The 26395-nt window shown below is 44.4% G+C and overlaps 1 protein-coding gene across 2 annotated transcripts; it reads right to left on the bottom strand.

The window, feature by feature from the left end:
- Nucleotides 1-113: 113 nt before the first annotated feature.
- On the bottom strand, nucleotides 114-26395 carry LOC137804566 (RNA-binding Raly-like protein). 2 transcript variants are annotated; one of them, XM_068603865.1, is made up of 8 exons: nucleotides 26304-26395; nucleotides 18764-18836; nucleotides 13791-13841; nucleotides 6741-6937; nucleotides 5058-5171; nucleotides 3900-4039; nucleotides 2229-2277; nucleotides 114-2109 (listed from the first exon to the last, which is right to left on the bottom strand). In XM_068603865.1, exons 1-7 carry the CDS (start codon nucleotides 26338-26340, stop codon nucleotides 2242-2244), a joined length of 648 nt encoding a protein of 215 aa, XP_068459966.1. In that variant the 5' UTR covers nucleotides 26341-26395; the 3' UTR covers nucleotides 114-2109; nucleotides 2229-2241. The 2 variants fall into 2 exon arrangements, with proteins under 2 accessions (XP_068459966.1, XP_068459967.1); XM_068603866.1 differs by lacking the exon at nucleotides 13791-13841.

Genomic DNA, 26395 nt, shown 5'->3' with positions numbered 1-26395 from the left:
TGGCGTTAACATGTACTAAATGAAACCATGAATATCTCCACTCCTTCATACAGAATAATATTATAATTACACACACAAAGCTTACACATCTATTTTATGAAAAATACCTTTACTACACTCACAATGAAATACATTTAGCACTGAGGACAAACACAAATACAACAATAATAGAACCTACATTGAAGTTAAATTAAGTGTTTCAAAAAAGGTTTTGTGTCTGTAGTTTACAGTGTACTTTCTTATTAAAACATTTTTAGCAACATGTTTTAAAACTCTGACATTTTTAAGTATAAAGAGCCACTAGTGTACACATACATATTTTCAAGTGTGGTCTTTTAGTTTTTTTTAGGGGTTTAAACATATTTACAGTCAGTCATCCAGCTGAGCAACTTGTAACCAGTCACTCCAAATGTGGTGAAACAAACATAATGTCCTACAGTGTAAAGTTAAATATGACTAAAAACAGGAAGTAGTATGATGTCGCACCGTTGGCGCTAACTTACTGCAGGTCACTTTAACGTTTGTTCTCTGGGTCACATGAATAGTCATTCCACATTTCCATCCCAATACTTCAGGAGAGCAAGAAATCGATGTATTTTTCGGATGCCTTGTTTAAATTCCCCACCAATTGGTCAAAACGTGGGAAACAATGCTGCAAACAAATGGTTTACAGGGCGTGAAGATGCCTAGTATTGTAATTCAGGATGTTTGATGAACTCTGATGGGTCGCTTCAGACTTCAGCTGACAACTAAACGACTAAAGCCACAAGCTAAAACCTTTTTTAACTTTGAAGCTGCTTCATCTGGTAAGTGGTTTGCTCTGTGCCCGTTAGCTAACGTAACCGACTGTTTATGCTGCTAAAATGTACCATTAGCTAACGTAACCGACTGTTAATGGCGTTAAAAAGTACCGTTAGCTAACGTAACCGATTGTTTATGCTGTTAAAATGTACCATTAGCTAACGTAAACCAACTATTTAGGCAGGTAACTATTCCGTTAGCCTGTTTTTGCTACTGAAGTGTCAGCTAAACTGGTCCGTAAAATAGTGGCAGGGTCTGAAATTACGCCGCTTGAGCACCAACTTCTGAACATAATAATTAGGTCACCGTAAACCAGCATGTTTTAGCAGCTAACTAAGCATTTCATCTGCAATAATGTTGCGTGTGTGGCAGCTAAACAACTTGATTTAGTTGCTACACAAATCGATTAATAGTTTAACATTGCTGCTAACCTGAAGCAGTGGTCATTGTACATCCCCGCACCTATCTTCCTATTATTATATAGCATGTTGTTTTAATTCAGAGCTAATCTTAGTCTCAGGAAATTGCAAAAAGTTTGATTATCATTTTATTACCACAGTGTCAGTGCGGCTTTAACACAGGACGTCTACCGCGTCCTGTTCGTTCCACATAATGCACTTGGTGAAAATAAACTGTGTAATTAACAAGCTGCCAGCTGCTGCCACACTGATTTTATTAACATCAATTTAGAGAGGAGGACGACAGTGGAGCAAGCTCAGAGCAATAAATGGGGCAAATACTGGGCTACGTCTTTTAGGAAAGAAAATGTAACCTTTTCAATCTGTGGGGAAATATATACAATCATAATATATTAAAAATAGAGCAAAAATTCTGCAAATCATACGTCATGAATAGTTTTTTGAATGTGCACAAAATTAAATAAATTGCTCACCGGTATGTAGTGTTTGTCTGCAGAAAGTATCAACAATTTAAAGTACATTTTTATAGTGTTCTGACATTACTGTTGAAATCAATGTTGTCCTGTAATCAAGGAAATCCTCTGAAAAATTTAAAGGTTTTTCGAAAAAAAAAAAAAAGAAGTATAATAACAGACGTTTAGCGAAGTCCAAAATGTCTCTCTGATAGCACGGAGACCCTATAGTTGTGATACATCGGGAACAATTCGAGAATCTGGAAACCAGAACCGGAGTTGATGCAGCTGAATGGAAATCAAAGTGACGGACGGGTAAGAGAAAGATTGAGGGGTGGAGGTGGAGAAGAGACGAGCCGGTCCTCTGCAGTTCATGTTGGCAACGTCTCCTTGGAGATATTTTCCATCCCAGCTGTTATTGATCTCCAGCTTCTATTCTGTGGAGAAAACAGGGAAGAGGGGTGTTAAACCTAACTAAGTGTCTTTGTTGTGTAAACCTAACTAAGTGTGTTGTTGGTGTTATTCTTTCACCAGTGAACTCAGGTGGAGTTCATACCTGAGCTGCAGAGTCACAGATCGTCCTCGAGGTCCAACTGATGCTTTATCTGAAACAAACAGGAAGCGGCTCTTAGAGAGATGAACACACACTGCAGTTAGCCCTCATTAACACAGCCGCGTCCTCTTCATCTTACACACACACACACACACACACACACACAAGAAAATACAAACACACACATATATTTTCAAGGCATCAGTCCACAAAAGATTTCCTGTTCTGACAAACACACTTTATCGCACACCCATCCACCCAGTGTAATTACTAACACACTCTTTTCTTCAGACACACACACACACACACACACACACACACACACACACACGCTCTGTTTCTTCCTGTCAGAGGAGCGATGCAGCAGATTAAAGGTCTGTTCTCTGCCTTCGCTCAGTTTAATGAAGCAGGTAGGCTGCAGCCTGCAGGCTAAATTTATATAATTATGTTTTCCTGCAAAGAAACGGAGACATTGAAAGCACCGGCGGCCGCACGCAGACAGTAAACACACCGTCCTCCTCAGATTGTACTAATTGTCTTTCAGCAACTCTGCGCGGAGCAACAAGACTTTTACTCTTTTTAATTAAATAGTTCATCCCCTAATTTTAGATTAACATCAACCACAATAAGAGTGATTGACCTTTTTTTAAATAGGAATAATAATTATAATGATAAGGAGAGGAAATTCATCAGGAGACATTTTGAAAATGTAATCATTAAAGTATTTTTTTTTCAATCAAACCTTTCAAAGCAATTCCATGATGCGTTGTTGTTGTTATTGTTGTTTTGTAGTTTTATGAGTTGATAAACTAACTGCTTCCTCGTGTTGAGCTGGTGTTAATAATACATCATCCACCAGATGGCAGTATTTCCTTCTACAGGAGCTCAATACAGAGAGTTACCCTGAGGGAGGAAGACATCAATGTCTGGGTGGTAGTGTGTATAAATACCCTGTGGGGGTAGTAGTAGTGTGTATAAATACCTTGTGGGGGTGGTAGTGTGTATAAATACCCTGTGGGGGTAGTAGTAGTGTGTATAAATACCCTGTGGGGGTGGTAGTGTGTATAAATACCCTGTGGGGGTAGTAGTAGTGTGTATAAATACCCTGTGGGGGTAGTAGTAGTGTGTATAAATACCCTGTGGGGGTAGTAGTAGTGTGTATAAATACCCTGTGGGGGTAGTAGTAGTGTGTATAAATACCCTGTGGGGGTAGTAGTGTGTATAAATACCCTGTGGGGGTAGTAGTAGTGTGTATAAATACCCTGTGGGGGTAGTAGTTGTGTGTATAAATACCCTGTGGGGGTAGTAGCAGTGTGTATAAATACCCTGTGGGGGTAGTAGTGTGTATAAATACCCTGTGGGGGTAGTAGTTGTGTGTATAAATACCCTGTGGGGGTAGTAGTAGTGTGTATAAATACCCTGTGGGGGTAGTAGTAGTGTGTATAAATACCCTGTGAGGGTAGTAGTAGTGTGTATAAATACCCTGTGGGGGTAGTAGCAGTGTGTATAAATACCCTGTGGGGGTAGTAGTTGTGTGTATAAATACCCTGTGGGGGTAGTAGCAGTGTGTATAAATACCCTGTGGGGGTAGTAGTAGTGTGTATAAATACCCTGTGGGGGTAGTAGTAGTGTGTATAAATACCCTGTGGGGGTAGTAGTAGTGTGTATAAATACCCTGTGGGGGTAGTAGTGCTGGTAGTGCAGCGGCTCGTCCTCGCTCGCCTCTCCTGGTTCAGGACTCTCTCTCTCCAGACTGCTGACTGAACCTCGATGAGGAGAGTCCGACACACTGAGCTCCCGGCCCTGAGGACACTCTGACACACACACACACACACACACACACACACACACACACACACACACACACACACACACACACACACACCTTGTAAAGTACTATCAGTAAAATGAGAGATTTTCAAAAGGAAAACACTACCACTGCCGTCCACAGGGGGCGCCAGAAACAACCCTGTAAAAGAGTTGAAACGCAATACTTTTACTCACAAGTGAGTATTTGTACACTGCGGTATGACTGGATACTTCCTTCCACCACCAGTCTGCACACTCAGTACCTGCAGGTCGTCACGTCGCCGACTGAGAATAAAAAACTGTATCCAGACTCTTTACGCTCTACTTTAGATTCTGTCCTCGCCCTTTTCTTTTTGGAGCAAATTCTCCTCTTTCAAAGTAGAGAACACACGACACACACACACACACACACACACACACACACACACACACACACACACACACACACACACACACACACACACTTGCTTGGCAGTGAGATAGCTCCTGAGCTCATGAAAGGTTATGAGGCCGGCGTTTATCGCTGTTTACCTCCGTCATCATTTACGCTGCAGGCAGTTTGATCATCGAACCATTTCTCACAAATACAGAGTGAAAGTGTCTCTCTCTCTCTCTCTCTCTCTCTCTCTCTCTCTGTCTCTGTCTCTCTCTCTCTCTCTCTCTCTCTCTCTCTCTCTCTCTCTCTGTTCTAAACTCTTACGATTCCTCTCTTCTTCATCAATGCCTTTTAGATAAAACATGTCTTTACTTTATAATGGTAATAAAATACCAACACAAGGCTTTACTTCTCTTTACTCACATTTCTTCTCTTTCCGTTTCATCCTTCACAATAAAAGCCCACACAAACACTATCACACGGCTTCCCAGAGAAGCTGTTAAAGTAACTCAATACAATAGCTTACACATCTTTGACTATCACAGACGGCAATATCAATAAAACCTGTTGGTACTACAAAAATAAGTATGGATGGGTCATAGTTTTTCACTTTTATAGTGAAACCTGTAATAAAATCCCAAATATACCGGCGCCGTCCTTCCTCTGTCGGTCCATCTCGTCCACGCAGTCCAACAGGCCGTCGATCTGGACCTTGATCACCGTCAGCTCCCTCTTGATGGAGAGCAGCTCTGCCATCTTTACTGGGGGGGAGAGAGAGAGAGGGAGAGAGAGAGAGAGAGGGAAGGAGGGAGGGAGGGAGAGAGTCAGTAAGAGACTCGATGTTAAAACATGGCTCCTCTGATCTGGTAGCTTTACATCTGGAGGATCAAACATGAAACATCTGGTGGAAAGTTGTTCCATAATCAGATTTGAATGTAACATCCTTACACTCTTTGGGGGTGCGTCCCAATTCTCTTAATTCACTTGCGTCGTTTCCTCACGTCTCAGTTCCTCGACGCGAGGAAAGAGGAAACGAGGAAACAGCGGACGTCCCTCCTCGCGCCTCAAAGCAGGAACGAGAGCTTCGGGACGAGCGGTCAACAACTTCCAGGTTCAAGCGAGGAGATGAGGGGGAAGAGGGATGAGGAGGAGGATGATGAGGATGCATGCAAGCTTGGCTCCTCCCCCTCACCCCACTCTCCTCTCACAGCTCGCCAATCGACCCTGAAAACCACTTCGCTCCTGAAAGCCGCTCGACCTCGGGGAGCTGGCGAAAGGCAATCTAATTTTACTCGTGATGGGGCGAAGTGAAAACTATTAAGGCTTGTAATAAACCAGTATAAACAATTCTTATTGGCCACGCGCGATTAACTCCGGCTGCGCCGACGGGCTCGGCTGGGCTCTGCAGCGGGAGGGAGAGCCCCGCTTTTAATGAAGAGACCATCTGGCACCCGCCTTCCCTGCAGCACCCCGGGGCCCCACCGCCGAGGCGAGGAGGAAACACGAGCAGGGTCCTATAGGACCTAGGCAAGGAGGGTCTTAGGAAAGGAGGATCCTAGGAAAGGAGGGTCTTAGGAAAGACATGTTCTAGTAGTCGGATGAACTCCAAATGAGTTTGAATACTAGTGTTATTTTATATGATTCTTTTCAGAGTTTTCTTGGGAATAAAATGTATATTTAAAAAAAACCACTGTTATACCATATTGTGATCATAACTATGAACACCCAGCATGATATTTTATCAAAAATGCCTCCTGAAGCGGTCACCTAGGATGTCAAACTGTACAGTTCAGGGGCTTAACAGCAGCCCACATGCTAATAACACACCTCTATGAAAGATTATGACCTAAAGAATCACAATCTGTGACAAAAATCACAATTCAACAAAGCATTGGCACGTTAGGAAGGAGTTTCAGTCAAAAAAAAAAACTTATTTTATGTCAAAACATTGGCTGATTAGGGCATGCTGGGTATTGAAATGTTCAGGAGCTTTCGCATTTCCTGTATGACGTGGTTTTAGAAATGTGGGCGGACCAGGAAGGCTTCAGGAGTCAGAAGAGCCTTAAATAAGGGCCTTAAATAAGAGGAGGGGCCTTAAATAAGAGGAGGGGCCTCAAATAAGAGGAGGGGCCTCAAATAAGAGGAGAGGCCTTAAATAAGAGGAGGGAAAAGGAGAGTTAATTTATTGGAGCCCACTCGAACATGAAGTGGAAAAACATTCAGGGATTTCCAAAACAAGGAAGTAAAAATAAGAGCTTTGACATTTTCATGTCGGTTCATTTTAGTTTAGTTTAGTTTGGACTTGAGTTTAAAGAAATCTGCCGTCTTACGTTGAGAGGAGGAAGAGGAGGAAGAGGAGGCGTGCCGGTTGTTCTTCCTGCTGGAGGCTCGGCGTCTTTTCACCCTCAGAGCTGCGGCTGTGGAGGAAGAGGAGGAAGAAGAGGAGGAGGAGGACGAAGGGCGAGGCCGTTTAACAGGACTGGGATCCACCGGCACCGAGGAGGGGACGCGCTGGTAGTCATAGACCCTGCAACACACACACACACACACACACACACACACACACACACACACACATCAGAGTCCCATGATGCACTGCTGCCCCGAGGCTCTGCTTGATTGTTTTATCGCAGCGATGAAGTGGAGCAATTTGTATCTCGAGCAGATTTAATCTTTATGTTCGTAACAAACTGAAGTATTTTATCATCGATGCTCATGAGCCAGTTTAGGAAGAAAAACTAAGAAATACAACTTTCATTAAAATTTACATGTTGAGTACAAATTTATTAAAACCAAACTCAACGTTACACTTTAACTTAAACGGTATGACTTCCTGGTCAGGGGAGAGAACACAGCTTTAACACATGAAGCACAGACTTCTATACAACCAGAGGAGTCGCCCCCTGGTGGTCAGGAGAGAGAATGCATGAAGCATAGACTTAAACTCAGTTCCTGTCTGCAGACGTTCTCTCTGCTTCGTCCACTAACCTGTTAATCCAGAATAAAATCCCCCCTAATTGTTACAACAATTTAAAAATGATCTTTAATGAAATGAATTGAGAAGGAAGTCTCCGTCGCTTTGATGACGCTGCAGTTGAAAAGTTGAGTGAAAGTGAGTTTTGCTGCTAAACCTGCAGCACAGCTGTTACCTGCTCGAGGTGAGCGGAGACTCCATGAAGGACAGAACAATTTATCTCACAGGAAGAAAAAAACACTGATAACCGGCACCGACTTCATTTCATCAAATAATCCCACATTCCCTCCCTCCCTCCCTGCTTTTCTTCCTCTCTCTAACCCTGACGGCGTCTTCTCCTTCTTCTCCTTCTTCTCCTTCTTCTTCTTCGTCTTCTTCTTCTTCTTCTTCTTCTTCCTGACAGAGTGCGTCGCGCTGCAGCTGAGATCTGACTGACGCCTCCAATTTGATGCAGAGCGCGATAGAGGAGGCTCTTCCTCTGCGCCGCCTATCATGGCAGCATCTCCAGCTGCAGGAGGAACATGAATACACTTCATCTCTATCACTGTCACATTAATAAACACGCACACACACACACACACACACACACACACACACAGACGCGCAGCTCGTTTCAAAAGCTGCTTTAGCGGCGTAGAAAAACATTTACACTTCAAAGGCCCGAGGAAAGAAATGACAACAACATGTAGTCGTATTCGGGGTGTCGACGTGTTGACGTCCTGCAGGTTTATTAAAGAACGATGAAAAACAACTTGATGGAATCTGATTCAGATCCACGGGAGGAAACGTATAGAACATGCCAGAAGTTTTACAGAATTCAACAATGCGTAACTGTCAATGTGAACTTATTCAACTATTAGTTTCAATGTTGACGATTTATGCAAAAATGTGTATTCAAAATATTTCTATGCACATGTTTCTTTTAATTATTATATATTAATGTGAATAAAAGTCGATTTCTGCTCATTACATGAATACAAAATACACAGAGATAAGTTCAGGAAAAGATCGTAAAACACTTAGTTAGGTTGAGGAAAAGATCGTAAAATACTTAAGTTTATAAAAAGATCGTAAAATACTTAAGTTTATAAAAAAGATCATAAAATACTTAAGTTTATAAAAAAGATCGTAAAATACTTAGTTTTATAAAATGATTGTGAAATACTAAAGTTTATAAAAAGATCGTAAAATACTTAAGTTTGTAACAAGATGCAAAAATACTTTGTTCAGTTCATAAAAAGATCGTAAAATACTTAGTTTGATAAAAATATCGTAAAATACTTAAATTTATAAAAAGATCGTAAGATACTTAAGTTTAAAAAAATATCGTAAAATACTAACGTTTATAAAAACATCGTAAAATACTTAAGTTTATAAAAAAATCATAAGATACTAACGTTTATGAAAAGATCGTAAGATACTTTGTTCGGTTCATAAAAAGATCGTCGTTTGGGTTGAAATGCAGCAGGAATATTAAAACAGAAAAGTCAGATATAATAAAACATTTGAATGATCAATCAATACTTTTACTAATCTTTTACTTCAGTAATGTTTTGAATGCAGGAGTATTTCCACAGTGTGGTACTAGTACTTCTACTGCAGTAAACAATCTAAATGCATCTGAATAAAACAATAAATAAACCCCTGTGGTCCAAAACACAAAAGGTTAAAAATAAAGTCATTAAAATGTAAAAGTGTTCAGTGAAAGTTAGATTCAGGTAAAAAATACAGAAAGTTTGTCTCGTTAGTCACAAACCTGCAGCTCTGACTTTTATCTTCTTAGACTTCAGGATTCAGATTTTAATGTTTTTTTTTTTACGTCTCTGTCACACAAACAGTCTACAGCCGCCGGCGAGGGGATTAACATCTCCTGATTGACAACTTTTTGATTTGTGATGATGCATATTCAGACCTGCTGCCGCGTTTGTGCTCGCAGGATAACCGCCGAGTGTGTGTTGGTCGACGGGGGAATGAGGAGGGGGGGGGGGCACTGTACCTCGCTAAGCCGATAATCCGCAGCCTGGCAGATAAACGCCTATAAATATTTACAGGACGGCGGTGTTGACACGGCCGCAGCAGCTTTGCATCCCGGCTCCGTGTTATTCTACAGATAAATATGAAATAATTAAAAACCTTCATTCCTGGAGGCTTTTCCAGAGAAGGTGCACCAAATGTTATCCTCCTGCCGGCTGGACAGGTCAAACGTTGTTGTTACACCTGGAAAGCACTGTTCATTATGTCTGAAGTCCTTTTGATCCCACAATGCATTGCTGCGGCGATTCCATCCTTTACTGCCAGCAAAAGTAGGAACAGCACTGAAAATACCAGAGGAGTCGCCCCCTAGTGGTCAGGAGAGAGAACGCAGCTTTAACACATGAAGCATCGACTTCTATACAACCGGAGGAGTCGCCCCCTGGTGGCCAGGAGAGAGAATGCAGCTTTAACACATGAAGCATAGACTTCTATACAACCAGAGGAGTCGCCCACTGGTGGCCAGGAGAGAGAATGCAGCTTCAACACATGAAGCATAGACTTCTATACAACCAGAGGAGTCGCCCCTGGTGGCCAGGAGAGAGAATGCAGCTTCAACACATGAAGCATAGACTTCTATACAACCGGAGGAGTCGCCCCCTGGTGGTCAGTAGAGAGAATGCAGCTTTAACACATGAAGCATAGACTTCTATACAACCAGAGGAGTCGCCCCCTGGTGGCCAGGAGAGAGAATGCAGCTTCAACACATGAAGCATAGACTTCTATACAACCAGAGGAGTCGCCCCCTGGTGGCCAGGAGAGAGAATGCAGCTTTAACACATGAAGCATAGACTTTTATTTTAATTGTCACACTACTCTTTTTTTTCCAGCTTTTCAATGAATGACTTTCACTTGTAACTGAGTGTTTCTGCGATAACAAACCGCTGATTGAACAGACGGCCGATTCTGTCATTTCTCCGGCGCGTCGGACCGTCCTGCAGCAACTGAACCGGGACCAGAGCTGCACTTTACAAATGAATCATGTGGGCTTCCCTGTCGGAACGAGGGAACGTGTGTGAGGAAATAAGCAGACGAGTGAACAGAGGGAGGGAACTGAGTGGAGCGTTTATCTGAGCGGCTGCCGGCTGCCAACACACTCGTTTTTCATGCTGTCAGCCACTTTTTCTCTCTCATCTGCTGTTCTCTACATCCTCTTCCTCCTCTCTTTCATCTTCTTATACAGCTAACATACAGTTACACCTCCTCTTCCTCCTCCTCCTCCACCTGTCCTTGGCGGCCTGCAGTGATCTGTGTTTTTGAGGCGGTCAGACGGCTGTTTTCCACGTCTTTCTTTTTCATTTCGACATTTGCTTCTTTTAACCTTCGTCTGAAAGTCGACTGAGACGTTTCTCAGAGTCGCCTCGTGTCACTGCGGACGGAGAGGGAAAGTGTTGCAGCAAACTTTTTTGGCAAATGATCTGTGAAGCACTTTGAAATGACGTCGTGACGACCGTGAATGTGAAATGTGCTCAATCGTTTACTCATTTAATTCAGTTTAATTCAGAGTTTCCATTTCGATTCCTCAAAAAATTCGGGATTCAAGATTCATTATTTGTCCTTCGGCCGAGAGAATCGAACACGAGTATAACAGACGTTGAACTGGTTTCCTTTGAACCAGTCCCCATTCCCAATACAAAAGAATATGGAGTTTGTAGTTAGATGTTTACGGCAAAATGTTGTCAAATTTGGCGGGAAGAGCGACGGATGCCTTGCTGGTGAGCTCGGTCGTGTGGCGCAGGTTAAACATTTCATGTTTGTCAATTTAAAAAGATAATTTTACACAGCTGTCCTCGCAACATTTGGTTTTGTGTGAAACCGGTCGGGGAACTTCTCGCGTCTCGTGTCACACCAACACGGTGTTAGCTCAGCCTTCTCGCCAGCTAGCTAGCTAACTTGGTAACGCACCAAACCACCATTGTTTTCAGCGAGCGTCTCTCTCTGTCATCCGGGAAGAGAAAGAAGGAGTGAGACCCGCTTCAAAGAGCGACACTTTTAGGTGCGACGTCTTTCTACTTACGACAGCGCAGCAACGTAGCGCAGCAACGTAGCGCAGCAACGTAGCGCAGCAGCGTAGCGCAGCAGCGTAGGGCAAAAACGTAGTGCAAAAACGTAGCGCAGCAACGTAGCGCAGCAGTCCAACAGAGTCCAACCTCCGAGTCTGTGTGCTGGTGTTTGAACACAGGTAACGTCGCCATCCTGTCAGATCTCAGGTGAGTTGCAGCTGCCGGGGGAGGAATCACATGTTTAAGAGACAGGAGATGATTTATTACTCGACTCCTGTCGTTCTCTTTCACGCTAAATTGCCGAAATGGCACATTTCCTCAACAAACAGTGTTTTTTTCCCTTTCTCTGTTGTCTAGAATTTGCTGCGTCGTCAGTGTAGCACAACCGAACGCCGCCGTGTCACCTTCAGGGCTGTCGGGGAGTTTTACAGGCTGTGAATGAGCAGCAGAGCTTCCGATAGAAATGTTCTTACTGCTACGTCCACGCTAACACGCTAACACGTGTTAGCGTGAAGATGAACACGGTCTTTGTCCGCGCTGGTGTTTCAGCGTGGTTTTAGACACACAGACAACGTGGGACTTCAGACTTAGTTGCGAGCCTCATAGTGGTTCCTGAAGTTCACGGTTTCTGTGTGGACGTAAAGGAAAAGTCCTCTGTTGTGTCCATCGTCCTCAAGGACGCAAAACGTAACCTCAAATGTTTGAACGAAAACACAAGGACTTTCTTAACAATATACTGTCTTCACACACGCACACACACACACATATACACACACACGCACACACACTTTCTGCTACTTCAAAAACTAAAGCGCTAGAGAAAGCTAAACTAAATGAAACAAACTGATTGGATCAAGTTTCTTAAACACTCTGAGAAAAACACACACACAATTACACACACAAACACTCACAATCACACACTCATCTCATTTCCCATTTTCTGCATCAGGGCTATTTTAATTGAATGTAATTAAGTAAAAAACAAAAACAGCTAAGCTGCAAATCTATTTTCTGCAGCAGAGATATTTTAATTCAGTTTAAAGTTTACGACTTTGCTTTAACACATTTTGTGACTCACGTTGTCTTCTTGTAAACGTTCCCTCAGTACGACGCTCCGTAGGGTTCATGGTTCGTTTCCCTCACAACAATACGTTGTGAGAGACAACGTATTGTCACACAACAGCGTAACTCAACAATGTAACGTAACAACGAAACGCAACAACGTAACACAACAACGTAACTCAACAATGTAACTCAACAACGTCACGCAACAACGTAACACAACAACGTAACGCAACAATGTGACTCAACAATGTGGCTCAACAATGTAACTCAAAAACGTAACACAACAACGTAACGCAACAATTTAACACAACAATGTAACTCAACAACGTAACACAACAACATAATGCAACAACGTAACGCAACAACGTAACGCAACAACGTAACGCAACAACGTAACGAGACTGAGGCTCAGTGGGGGTGACTGTAGCTTAGTGGTCAGCATGCCCGTCTTTTAGTCAGAGGATCGGTGGTTTGAGCCCCGGCTCCGCTGGTCTTTGTTGTTGTGTCCTTGAGCAAGACACTTTTGTGTCTACGGTTTGGATAAAAGTCAGCTAAATGAAATGTAGCAACGTTTCCTTCACGACAAAGCGAGTGGGAATCTTCTAATCCTGCACAGTGCTCCGTTAAGGGTCAGTCATCCTCTCTTTCCACTTGTTTGATGTACTTTTGTCCTCATTGTGTGTATTTTGTGTTTCACGGCCGTGCAGAAGGAGGCAGAGGGCAGCCGGCAGCTGCGCTCATCCTCACAAAACTCCTCTTCAGTCGGCTGAAAGCGGAACACAACGAGGTCGAGCTGGGATCCACTCGCGGCCGTCGTGTCCATCTGGGACTGTAAACAGCTCTCTGGAGGGGGGAGGATCGTTTCCTCACCTCTCAGTCCGCCCGCCGCACGCTGCCATCAAACAGGAAATCGAATGTGCCGCCGCCAGCCCGGACGCAAATGGAGAGTGGAGGCAGTTCATGTTCTCCGAGAGGGCGTCCAATTTCCTGCTCTGTGATGAAACGTTTGAGTCACTCAGGAAAAACCCATTTAGAGGCTGTTGAAACGCGTTGAAGATGAGGTCGCTGACAGCTGCCGCCAGAGTCATTTGGACCAAAATATCAGTTCTGTTTCCGGCAGCTGTCACATGAAGACACCTCCTCTGTGATGTCAACTGATCTCACATCAACAACAACAACAACAACCATGTCTCACTGCGTCAAATACGCAGCTTGATGAGAGCTGCTGCGGCACGGAGGAAGTCTTTAGCTCCGACACTAAGTCCACTGCCAACCCACCAAGGTCATAAAAGGTCATCAGATGTTACCTGTTGTAGTAAACATGAGGGTGTCGGTCATACTCCATCTCATAGTCAGATCTGAGGAGACAAAGAGAGAAACTCAGGTCACAAACAGGCTGCCGTCACTGCAACTACAACGTGGCGCTACAACGTGGCGCTACAACGTGGCGCTACAACGTGACGCTACAACGTGACGCTACAACGTGACGCTACAACGTGACGCTACAACGTGACGCTACAACGTGACGCTACAACGCGGCGCTACAACGCAGCGTTACAACGTGGCGTTACGTGGCGTTACAACGTGACGCTACAACGTAGCGCAACAACAGAGGGCAACAACAGAGCACAACAACAGAGCACAACAATGCAGCGCTTAATCTAATTAAATTAGAGACAATAGAGCAGAAAGAACAATAAAGTAAAGACCAGGACATTAAGTAGAAAAAAGGAAACTGAGACTTCAATAGAAACAAATAGACTACAGTGGAATAAAATAGAATATAATGCTATGCTACATATGCTAATATAATAATACAAGTAAAAAGAATGTAACTAGATTAGCAAGAAGAATGCTATGTGACTACTGGAATAAATAATCCGTATTGTAATAACACACTTTGTCAAATTAAATTCTCTGCCACACAGCAGCTGAACCGAGCAGATGGCATTCAGACCTACTTAACACAGTGCCAGAGAGCCTCCGGGCAAGGCAGCAAACCAGCACCTCTGCTCTCCCACAACACTTTAGTTAAACCTCAGGCTCGTGCTAGCAGGCTCATGCTAGCTGCTGTAATGCTGCACTGTACCAAGTACTCTCCAAGTACTGAAGTAAAAGTAGTAGTACTAGAGTGTGGGAATGAAGAAGAAGAAGAAGAAGAAGAAGAAGAAGAAGAAGAAGAAGAAGAAGAAGAAGGAGAAGGAGAAGGAGAAGAAGAAGAAGAAGAAGAAGAAGAAGAAGAAGAAGAAGAAGGAGAAGAAGAAGAAGAAGAAGATTAACTTGAGTGATAATGAAAAAGAGAGGGAGATTGAATTTAGAAGTGTGGCTCTATTTATCCACGAGGAGAAGAAATCAATAACCATCTAACTAACACACACACACACACACACACACACACACACACACACACACACACACACAGACAAACAGGCCCCTACAATAAAGAGGATCCAGCAGGAAACAGAGCTCTGATGGCCGTATCATCGCTCCCTCATCATTCGTCTTCATCAGCGCTGATGTGGCGTTAATCAGCGCTTAGCGGCGGCATCGATCCGGGGCCCCGGCTCAGTGGGGCCCCGTCCGGCTCCGTGGTGCGTCTCCTATTGAGCTGTGTCGGAGCAAACCTTTAAACACGAGTATTGATCTGCAGCACCGCGCTGAATGACCGGTATGGATCGCGCCGCTGGTTTAACTGCGTGATCAGGCGTCGCAACACGAGGGCTCCAAAAGGGTCCACTTGTTTTTTAACATCAAACTTTTCTATTTTACCTAATTTATAATTATTAAATATACATTATATTAAATACAAAACTACACGAGTACTATAAAAAGTATAAATGACCTACTTAGTTTCTAAGTAATTGTAAGTCATTTATACTTGTGTTTTAATACTTTTTTCAGTAAATGCACTGAAGAGCTGTTGCGTCATCTTTGTGCTCGTAATCACACTGAAGGAGCACCCTCGGGTGCCAATAAGCCTTTTAATTTGCTCTGCGCCGAGCTGCTGGAGCAGCGTAATGGTGTTATTAGAGACCGCAGACGTGGTTCTCCTGATGGGAACAATTACAGAGAGAGAGAGAGAGAGAGAGAGAGAGAGAGAGAGAGAGAGAGAGAGAGAGAGAGAGAGAGAGAGAGAGAGAGAGAGAGAGAGAGAGAGATCAATGACGGTTCTTACGTCCTGTCTTTAACCGGAGAGGGAAAGTAAACACGGCTGAACTGAACCTGAACGCAGCACAATGAGAGAGATGATGAGGAATTTGCATTTATAGATGCTACTTAGCGCTCAGCGCTAATGACAGCATTCACACACCGAACAGCAACACGCACGTGTGTGTGTGTGTGTGTGTGTGTGTGTGTGTGTTCATACATATTCATGTCTTCCTGGGTTGAGCGTCTGGTGGCAGGTGAAGACAGCACACACACATCCACACACAAAGACATACACACGCGTATACACACACACTAACACAGTCATAGACAAACGCGCACACACACACACAAACACACACACACACACACACACACACTCCACCACCACTATCCATTTATCCTGCTTTAGCTCGCCCTCACCGGCCGCCGCAGTGTGATAAATCAGCGGCGGCGTGCCGTAGCTGCGGTGAGACGGCGGTTAACGGGCCGTGCAGCCGGCGGCGTTCCCGGGTCAGGCGGCGAGGCGGTGACCTCGGCCTGCTGGGAAGTCCGCAGAGGAACTCGTGAAAAACCTCCAGAAAGTATTGAAGAAAAGGGCGGAGTCAAGGTGACGTCACTCGTTGGTTTAAAGGACGTTTTGAAGCCTCCAGTATGACGCCATCTTGGCTTTTTGCAACCAGTGACCAGGAAGTGACCATATATGGCCTGAGGAGGAGCAACGTAGAGACATCGTATACGTCTCTGGAGAATGCAGCTTTAACACATGAAGCATAGACTTCTATACAACCGGAGGAGTCGCCCCCTGGTGATCAGTAGAGAGAATGCAGCTTTAACACATGAAGCATAGACTTCTATACAACCAGAGGAGTCGCCCCCTGGTGGTCAGGAGAGAGAGTGCAGCTTTAACACATGAAGGACAGACTTCTAATTGTTTATGACAATTAGACTTTAATAAGATGTACTTTACACATTCTGCAGAGCAGGAAGAAGGGAACAACGTTACGATGCGTCTTAATGTAATTAATATTACATTCATCACACGCGTTTGTCTCTGCATGTCGACATTTCACGAAGGATCGCAGCTCCATTAAACGTGACATTTAAATTTAAACAAGGAGGCCGTTTAGTTTTACCTCACTGTATCTCCTCTATGTGTATGTGTGTGTGTGTGTGTGTGTGTGTGTGCGTGTGTGTGTGTGTGTGTGTGTGTGTGTGTGTGTGCGTGTGTGTGTGTGTGTGTTTTGGGGGGGTTAAATGTTTTTCTTGTGCTGCCTCTTTATCGAGCTGTTATTTTTCTCCTCAAAGGAAACGCTGATTCATCTCTTTCTACTAAACGCTCATCTCAGCCGATCGAGGGACAAGAAGACATAATTACAGTCTCTCTCTCTCTCTCTCTCTCTCTCTCTCTCTCTCTCTCTCTCTCTCTCTCTCTCTCTCTCTCTCTCTCTCTCTTTTCTCTCAGGAGGCGGTGTAAACACAGTCCACCTCTAACAAAACCGCGGATCAATGTTAAAACTGGACCAACCGACACCCTGCTGTGGCCCCCGGGTGAAGCTTTCCTCCGTCAGTTCATTAAACGCTGATTTGCAAGGATTTCCCAGCATGCCGTGCGCCTCTCAGACCAAGGACGTACCCTTCCAATGTTAAGCTAACTGTTTTCTGGTCAGGGGGTACATGGCTGGAAACAGGTTGAGAACCACTAGACGCAGGTCTGAACCCAACACACACATGTAGCTGTGATTGAACATCAAAATCACAACAGAAAGAAATCCAAAATGGAGTTTAAAATGCTAAGCTTTGCTAACGTTGCAGCTTTGCTAACGTTGCAGCTCCGCTAGCGTTGTACCTGCTCCAACAACGGCATAAACATGGTGTCATTGAGGAGTGAAAATACAACATTACTGTTTGTGTGAGAGTGAGTGTGTGTGTGTGTGTGTGAGTGTGTGTGTGTGTGTGTGTGTGTGTGTGTGTGTGTGTGTGTGTGTGTGTGTGTATGTGTGTAAGTGTGTGTGTGTTTTGGGGAACTACTAAACAGTGAAGATGCAGCCATCAATCATACTGAAGTGATTTAGTGAAGCCTGGGGAACAATGCCTCTGTGTGTGCGTGTGCGTGTGTGTGTGTGTGTGCGTGTGTGTGTGTGTGTGTGTGTGTGTGTGTGTGGGGAGAAGACGGGGAGGGTTCACCCAGCAGGAGACTGAAAACATGATGTTAAGCTAACAGCTGCTGGACTCTGTGACAGTGATCATCCAACACGATGACAAACAGCTTCCCTTCAGTGGCTGCAACTAAACAAACAAACGCTGCAACAACACAACAACACGCCATCTTGACTGTAAAGGTCTTTGTGTTTGTGTTTTTTTATTCGAACAGCATCCACCCGACCCTTTCATTTCCTTTGTGGTTCACCTTCTATATTCCCATTATTTATTTTACCAAATTGTTTTTGATTGGTTCCTGTCTTCTAACGAGCCGCCTAACAAAGCAATCAATTAACAAACAAACCAATTAGCAAACCAATCAATTAACAAACCAATCAATTAACAGACCTCCAAGCTATCTCAGTGACGCCAGAGGGCCGACAAAAGATGGAAAAATAAACCAAGACAGCGTCTGACCTGTGAACCCCTTCAACTCATTCTCACAATAAAGGAATCTCAGCATTGAAGCGCTCTCACAGAACTGAGGCATTGTGGGAAAGTCTCCGCGGCGTCGGTCCATCCGAGAGCACAGATCCTCGCGGGCTCTCCAGGGACCGGCTGTCCGGACGCCTGGCTGTAAATCCCGGCTTTAATCCACCCGGCGGAGGGCGAGGTGGGACTTGGGAGGACAGTTTGGCTTCAGTTTCAGCAGAGAATGAGGTTAAAGGAGGAGACAGCCGGACCGCCAGCGTCACACACAGAAAACTACACAAAAATACTGCTGCTACTGCGAATAGTACCACTGTTACAAAACATGGTGCTAAACGCAGACGTGGGATTCAGTCACACGCCGGGCTGGAGTCTGCTCTCATGCTGCGTTTACATTCACAAGCTTTAAGAGAATGTCACGGTATGAAATGTAAGTTTTTCCTGTTTAAAATGAACAAACAAAAATCAAGATGAGCGGCAGCGTCTGGTGGTGGAGACTCACCTGTCGGGGGCGCTGTTTCCTCTCTTGGCCGTCGTGGTGTGACCGGCTCTCAGCTCGCCGTTCATCCCGCCGTCTGGGAAACAAAAAGCAAACCATAAGAGGACACGGAGGCTGGGGTCTCACACACACACACACACACACACACTCTCACACACACACACTCACAATCACACACACACACACACACACTTGCTTACACTTACACATGCTCACGCACACACACATGCTTGTGTTCCCATCACATAAGACGACATTGTGTGTCTGTAAACAGATGTCCCCACACCGTCAGCAATACAAACACACACACACACACTCATACGCATGTACACATATGTACATACACACACACACACACACACACACACACACACACACACACACACGAGTGTGTTTCCATTATTTAAGAGGACATTGTGTGTCCGTAAACAGATGTCCCCACACCGTCAGCAATACAAACACACACACACACACTCATACGCATGTACACATATGTACATACACACACACACACACACACACATGAGTGTGTTTCCATTATTTAAGAGGACATTGTGTGTCCGTAAACAGATGTCCCCACAACGTCAGCAATACAAACACACACACACTCATTACTCTCACACATAGACATGTACACATATATACATATACACATGTATACACACACACACACACACGCACACACACACACACTTGTGTTTCCAACACTTAGGAGAATAGTTAATAGATGTCATCACAACATCAGCAATACAAACACACACACAAACACACACACACACACACACACACACACACACAAACACACACACAAACACACACACACACACACTTGGACGCAGCCGGCCACCTTAACGAGCGGCCTGAGAGCCTGATTGGCCTCCATCTGTCAGACTGCAGTTCATTTCCTTCCTCATTCAACAGCAAACATGTTCCTGTCTGTCAGCCGGGTGACAAAACCCGGAGGTTTCGCCATGAACTCTGCCGCCTTCCTGAAACGTAATCTCCCCCCTGTGGTTGTCATCCAACCCATGATGAAGAAGGTCCCCTAACCCCCAACCTCGTCATCTTCATGCGTAACCCTCGAACCCGACACTTTTGGTTGACTTGTTGACGTTGAAGTAAAAAAGATTCAAACACTTTTTACAATATTTCGCATTAAATTAAACTGCAAAACGGGAATCTGTAGGAAAAAGGTTTTCAAGGTGGAACCTTAAAGAAAGGTTCTTCCAGAAACCGTCAGGGTACTTGGGTACTACAAAGTACTTCTTCTTCTTCTTCTTCTTCTTCTTCTTCTTCTTCTTTGTTCGTCCTCGTTCCTTGTCGTCAACCGCGAAACCACTTTAAGTTTTCCTGTTTCCCTCCGTCAGACTGAATAGTCACCATTTGGGTTTTATAATTGGAAGCTGAGCGCATTCTGTCTCTGCGGGACCTCCATCAGAGCTCGGTGCACGACTCCCCGAGCCCCCGCAGGCCCAGCAGATTGTTGAAAGGTTGGTGTTAAAAACAAGTCCACAGAACCCAAAGAACTACGATTGTAACACCAAGAGTGTGGAGATTTGCACTGCAACCACATCACCACGGCCCTTATGGGTTCCAGATGAAACCCCAAGAATAAGAACGGGTACTCATGGGAACCCCTAATGGGTAGGTTCTAGAGGAAACCTTTGGAATAGGAAAGGGTTCTCATGGGAACCCCTAATGGGTAGGTTCTAGATAAAACCCTTGGAATAGGAAAGGGGTCTCATGGGAACAACTAATGGGTAGGTTCTAGATAAAACCCTTGGAATAGGAAAGGGTTCTAATGGGAATCCCCGTGTTTAGGTTCTAGATAAAACCTTTGGAATAGGAAAGGGTTCTCATGGGAACCCCTAATGGGTAGGTTCGAGATAAAACCTTTGGAATAGGAAAGGGTTCTCATGGGAACCCCTTCTGGGTAGGTTCTAGATAAAACCTTTGGAATAGGAAAGGGTTCTCACGGGAACCCCTAATGGGTAGGTTCTAGATAAAACCCCTGGAATAGGAATGGGTTCTCATGGGAACCCCTAATGGGTAGGTTCTAGATAAAACCCTTGGAATATGAAAGAGTTCTCATGGGAACCCCCGTGTTAAGGTTCTAGATGAAACGTTTGAAATATGAAAGGGTTCTCATGGGAACCGCCGTACGTAGGTTCTAGATGAAACCTTTGAAACATGAAAATGTTCTCATGGGAACCGCCATGTTTAGGTTCTAGATGAAACCCTTGGGTATGTCCTTGATAGCACCCTTACAAGATGAAAAGTATCTGGATAGGACTTCCGTTGGGGATTCTTCGAGGAATCCGTAGGAGAGTTATTTGAAGAACCTCTCACAGATGGTTCTGGATACATCCCTTCATGTTGGATTCGAGGTCGAACCATCTGAAAGTGGTTCTAGGTGGAACTTTTATGTCCACCAAGAGGAAAAGCCGGAGAAGCTTGCATGGTTCTAGTTGGCACCTTTATTCCTCAAAGTGTCGCGGAGCTGCCAAATAAGGGTGGCTGTTGAGTGGTAGTCCTGCGACCACAAGGTAGTTGGTTCAATCCCCAGTCTCCTCATAGTTTGCATCTTGAAGTGTCCTTGAGCAAGACAATTAATCCCAAATTGCTACCCAGCCTACTGCTCCTTGAAATACTAAGGATGGATCTAATGCGGAGAACATTTCTCCACTGTGGACTAATAATGGATTATTCCTATAAACATGTTTCTGGCAGAAAGCTGTGGTGGAACGCAAAACGTTCTGTATCGGGCGAATCCATCAGAACGTTTTAGCTTCTTCCTAAAAAAAAAAACGAAATCAACTCCCAACTTCCTGTTTCCCCTCCGTCAGACTGAACAGTCACCACTTGGCTTCGGTAATTGAAAGCTGAGAGACGCTGCCTCTCCTCGACCTCCGTCAGACTCGCGTTCGGGGGGAAAGGCGGCAGCTGGCCCTTCGCCCTCCCATCACCGCCGCTCGCTCCCACCCGCAGCGCTGGCGAGGTTGTTTATGGGTTCCATGCCGGCTGACGCTTGTAGGACATTAGTCTTTTAGTGCGAGGTTTATGAGCGCCGTCACTCACCATCTGTTAACCGTCCTTTAATCGTCACCCTCCTCCTCCTCCTCCCCCCGGAGATCGATAAGACTGCCAGGTCGCCGTTACGCCCGAGTGATTGCGCTTCATCGACTGAGTGATTACAGCTGTTCGCTCGCTCATTGCTCGGCATTGTTTGGACGACACATCGGCTTTAGAGAGATGGAGGGGGGCCGGAGGGGGGAAGAGAAAGGGGGGAAATAAGAGGGGAGGGAAGGAAGAGAGAATGATGACAGGACAATTTCACACCCTCATGGTTATTGGTTTTCAGGGGGCAGGCTATTCACAGTTTGGCAGAGTATCCGGAGCGGAGGCCGCCGGGCGGCGATCACTTCTGTACGTCCACGTTTTTTATTTTTTGCTATGTTTGTCTGAATACATCGGTTTGACGGTTACGGTGCAAAGAAAAGTGTGTCGGTGGCCGCGTTCGTTTCAAAAGGAGTTTTATATTCCGTCAAATTTCAGTCCTTTTTTAAAAAAAATTCTGTCTGACATGTTCAGGCTTCTCTCAGTTTGCTGTGCTGCTGTTTAAAAGAAAAAAGACTCATCCTCGATCGTAACATCGGAATCGAATCACACGTTAAAGTTCGATTGAGATTGAGAAACGGGTCCTTTCAGCTTCGTTAACGCAGAACTTAAAGTACTACTAGAGCAAATTAAATGAGCACATTCAGGTCTCAAGTGGAAGTAAAGCAATTTACACTTCACCATCCTCCCAAAACTCGACGCCGTCGGCTAAATAAAGCCGATAACGTGTGAAGCTAAACCCTAAAGGCCTCGTCTCGATGATAGCGAACGTGAAGAATAATCAGCGAGTGTAATGTGTTCTTCCTCGGCTCGGTTTCCACCAATCCGCCAAGTTTCATGAAAATTAAACCAGTAGTTTTGCTGACAAACAAACAAACATTTGCGCCTAATTACTCGGAAGGGAATTAAGAAGCGTTTTCTTTACTTATTATGATTATATAATTACATCATATTATTATCGTATTATGATACGAGAAATTGGACATAAAAGTAATTAGAACAATATCATCTGTAATTAATTGGTACTTAAATTGTTTAAATAAATAAGCAGTTTCTACTAATACACGATTAGGACATCCACACCTCCCGTTTGACCGCCTCCAGACCGACCATCTGACTTCTGACTGCATGAGACTTCATCAAGATACAATGGGAACTGCATCCATGAGCTGATGACCCATCACAATACTTCCTGTCAGGTGACCTTCAAAGGGTCTTCTCGTAAACCCACAAGCAAGTAAAACAAGAACATTGAAAGTCCCTACCGACTACTTTCAAGGCATTTAAACCTCCGTATTACTTTACCTAAACACACCTCACTCCATTAAAGGAAGACATGAAGCGTGATCTTCCCTTTGGGACCTTCAGGATGACCAGAGAGGAAACAACCTCTTCTGTTGCAGAGCTCTCTCCATGACTGCCTGTTCTCCCAAATGGTGTCTCAGTACCAACGAGTCTGAAGTTCATCCTGTTGACATGTGAAACACAATAACTCCACTCATCATGTTCCATGAAACTGGAGGAAACGATGCGTCTTGCGGCTCACTTCACAGGATGAATGAGCGTGTTTACTGCTTCCTTTCCACCAATTACTGGGTTTCATGTGCATTAAAAAAAGTAGAATAGTAGAAACAAAGGGGTGAAAAAAAGAGGTAGGTAGATAGATTGATAGGTAGGTTGGTAGTTAGGTAGTCAGGTAGGTAGATTGATAGGTAGGTAGGTAGGTCTTTTGGGCCAGTTGTTGGTTGATAGGTAGGTAGTCAGGTAGTTAGGTAGGTAGGTAGGTAGGTAGGTAGGTAATTAGGTAGGTATGTAGGTAGTCAGGTAGGTAGTTCGGTAGGTAAGTAGTCAGGTAGTCAGGTAGGTAGGTAGGTACTCAGGTAGGTAGGTAGGTAGGTACTCAGGTAGGTATGTAGGTAGTCAGGTAGGTAGTTCGGTAGGTAAGTAGTCAGGTAGTCAGGTAGGTAGTTCGGTAGGTAGGTACTCAGGTAGGTAGGTAGGTAGGTAGGTATGTAGGTAGTCAGGTAGGTAGTTCGGTAGGTAGGTAGTCAGATCGGTAGGGAGGTTGATAGGTAGTTTGGTAGGTCTTTTGGGCCAGTTAGTTGGTTGATAGGTAGGTAGTCAGGTAGTTAGGTCGGTAGGTAGGTAGGTAGGTAGGTAATTAGGTAGGTATGTAGGTAGTCAGGTAGGTAGTTCGGTAGGTAGGTAGTCAGGTAGGTAGGGAGGTTGATAGGTAGTTTGGTAGGTCTTTTGGGCCAGTTAGTTGGTTGATAGGTAGGTAGGTATGTAGGTACTTTAGTAGGTAGTTAGGTAGGTAGTTAGGTAGTTAGGTGGTTAGGTAGTTAGTTGGGTAGGTAGGTAGGTAGGTAGGTAGATCGGTTGGCTGGTTGGTTGGTAGAAAGGTTGGTAAGCACTTCATTAAGTGTACTGTGTCACGTCATAAAGAACATTGGCCGAAGTCGATTGAAACCAAATTTACAGAGTTATTAGAGTTGAAAGTGAAAATGTGTTAACCTGTCTGTCAGTTAATTGAACTTGACATAAAAACACACACAAAAAAGACCTCAGTTAAAATAATGAGTTAGTGTCCAGTTCCCCTCCAACCATGAAACAACATGTCAGAGTTTCAGGGTCTTGTCTTCACAGCCTGGTGATCAAAGCCGGTGCTGAGATATTAGGAGCCCGGTTTTAGAAACTGTAACACTGATGTTATTGCTCGTCTGTGACCGCGGACGGCGGTGAGTATGTGGGCGCTGACATTTCCGCGATTTTCCGGACGGATAAACACAACCTTGGACTTGATTCAGTAAGGAGTGCGGAGGCTGAAGTGGAGGCTGATCTGTATGGTGGTTAGCACTGTTTCCATCAAAGAGACGACCCAGAGTCATCTGAGATAACGGTTTAAAGAGACAGAGACAATTTCATAAAAGCTGTTACGTCGTCGCAGAGCAGTTTGTCACAACATTGTAAAACACAATAAATCACAACAACACCTTCTATCGACTGAATCGCTCACAATTTAAACACATTGAGGAAAATCTTTTGTCCAGCCAGAGGAGCAGATCACTGCTCACTGACCTTTAACTGAAAACAGCCCGAAACACAAGTACTGTGTTCATGTATCGGGGAGACGATGAAATACGTTACATTGTTGCGTTGTTGCATTGTTACATTGTTACGTTGTTAAGTTTTTACGTTGTTGCATATTTACATTGTTGCATATTTGGGTTGTTGCGTTACGATATTGCATTATGTTGTTGTTACGTTGGTATGTTTGTACGTTGTTGCATAGTTACGTTACGTTGTTGCATTATGTTACGTTGTTGCATCATGTTGTTACGTTGTTGCATATTTACGTTACCTTGTTCTGTTACGTTGATGCGTTACATTGTTGTGCCACCTTGTTGCATTACTTTTTTGTGTTATGTTGTTGCATTACGTTGTTGCATTACGTTGTTGCATTATATTGTTGCATGTTGCCTCATTACGTTGCTGCATTTCCTTAACGTATTACGTTGTCGCGATAATTGTTACGAGTGCAACGTTACGTTCTCACATTGTTACATTGCGTTGTTTTACAGAGAAAAAAACATTGTCCTTTTTCTAACCCAAACCAACTAGTTTTGTGACCTAAACTTGATGAATCGTTTCACAACGTTAACGACAACGCGTGTGTGTGTGTGTGTGTGTGTGTGTGACACCTGTCTGATGGTCTCGCTGCTTTCGTTTCTCAGACTCCTTTTTAAATGATGTTTGGATCTCCAGCACGACCTGAACATGTTTCTCCATCGTCTGACTCTTTTAATGACCTCATCCTGTGTGTCTTCTTCTTTATCTCCATCAACCAAATGAACTCATATTCACACACAACGACGAAGTGGATGGAAACATTAATGCAGATTTTCTGCACAACATTCGGGGGGAAAGTTGACTCCTTGTGTCCCTAAATCTCAGCCGTACACTTTGTGAATGCAGCGTTCTCACTGGAGGAGCCGTAAGCATGAGGACCAGGAGGGGAATCGAACTGCCGACCCTGCGGTTGGTCACCAACCGGTCGTGAACAGTGAACCATCCCTCATCGCTTTGGTCCACAGCGAAAGAATGAACGACCTTTCTGCTCCGCTCACGTCTCACAGCTTTAAGGACGACGCTCTGGTTTCACCAACTGAAGTTGCTTTAATTAAAGGGACGTGCTGCACACATGCGCGCACACACAGACACACACACACACACATACACGCACACACACACTCTCAAGACCACATGGATAAAACACACACACCTGCACTTTGTCTCTCAGCATCTCAACAGTCACACAAAATCAGCATCTTCAGTTACAACATCCGTGTGTGTGTGTGTGTGTGTGTGTGTGTGTGTGTGTGTGTGTGTGTGTGTGTGTGTGTGTGTGTGTGTGTGTGGTACTCACGTCTGTCTCGGTGAGAGTCGCTCCTGAAATGGGTCATGACAAGAGAACAAGAGGAAGAAGAAGAAGAGGAGAGAGATAAACCCTGACGACTG

The sequence above is a fragment of the Clinocottus analis genome, unplaced genomic scaffold (assembly GCF_023055335.1).
Source record: "Clinocottus analis isolate CAN_PGR_092001 unplaced genomic scaffold, fCliAna1.0.p SCAF_6, whole genome shotgun sequence".
NCBI lineage: Eukaryota > Metazoa > Chordata > Actinopteri > Perciformes > Cottidae > Clinocottus > Clinocottus analis.
The sequence above is the reverse complement of the archived record's forward strand: the minus strand, read 5'-3'. Positions and strand labels throughout refer to the sequence as shown.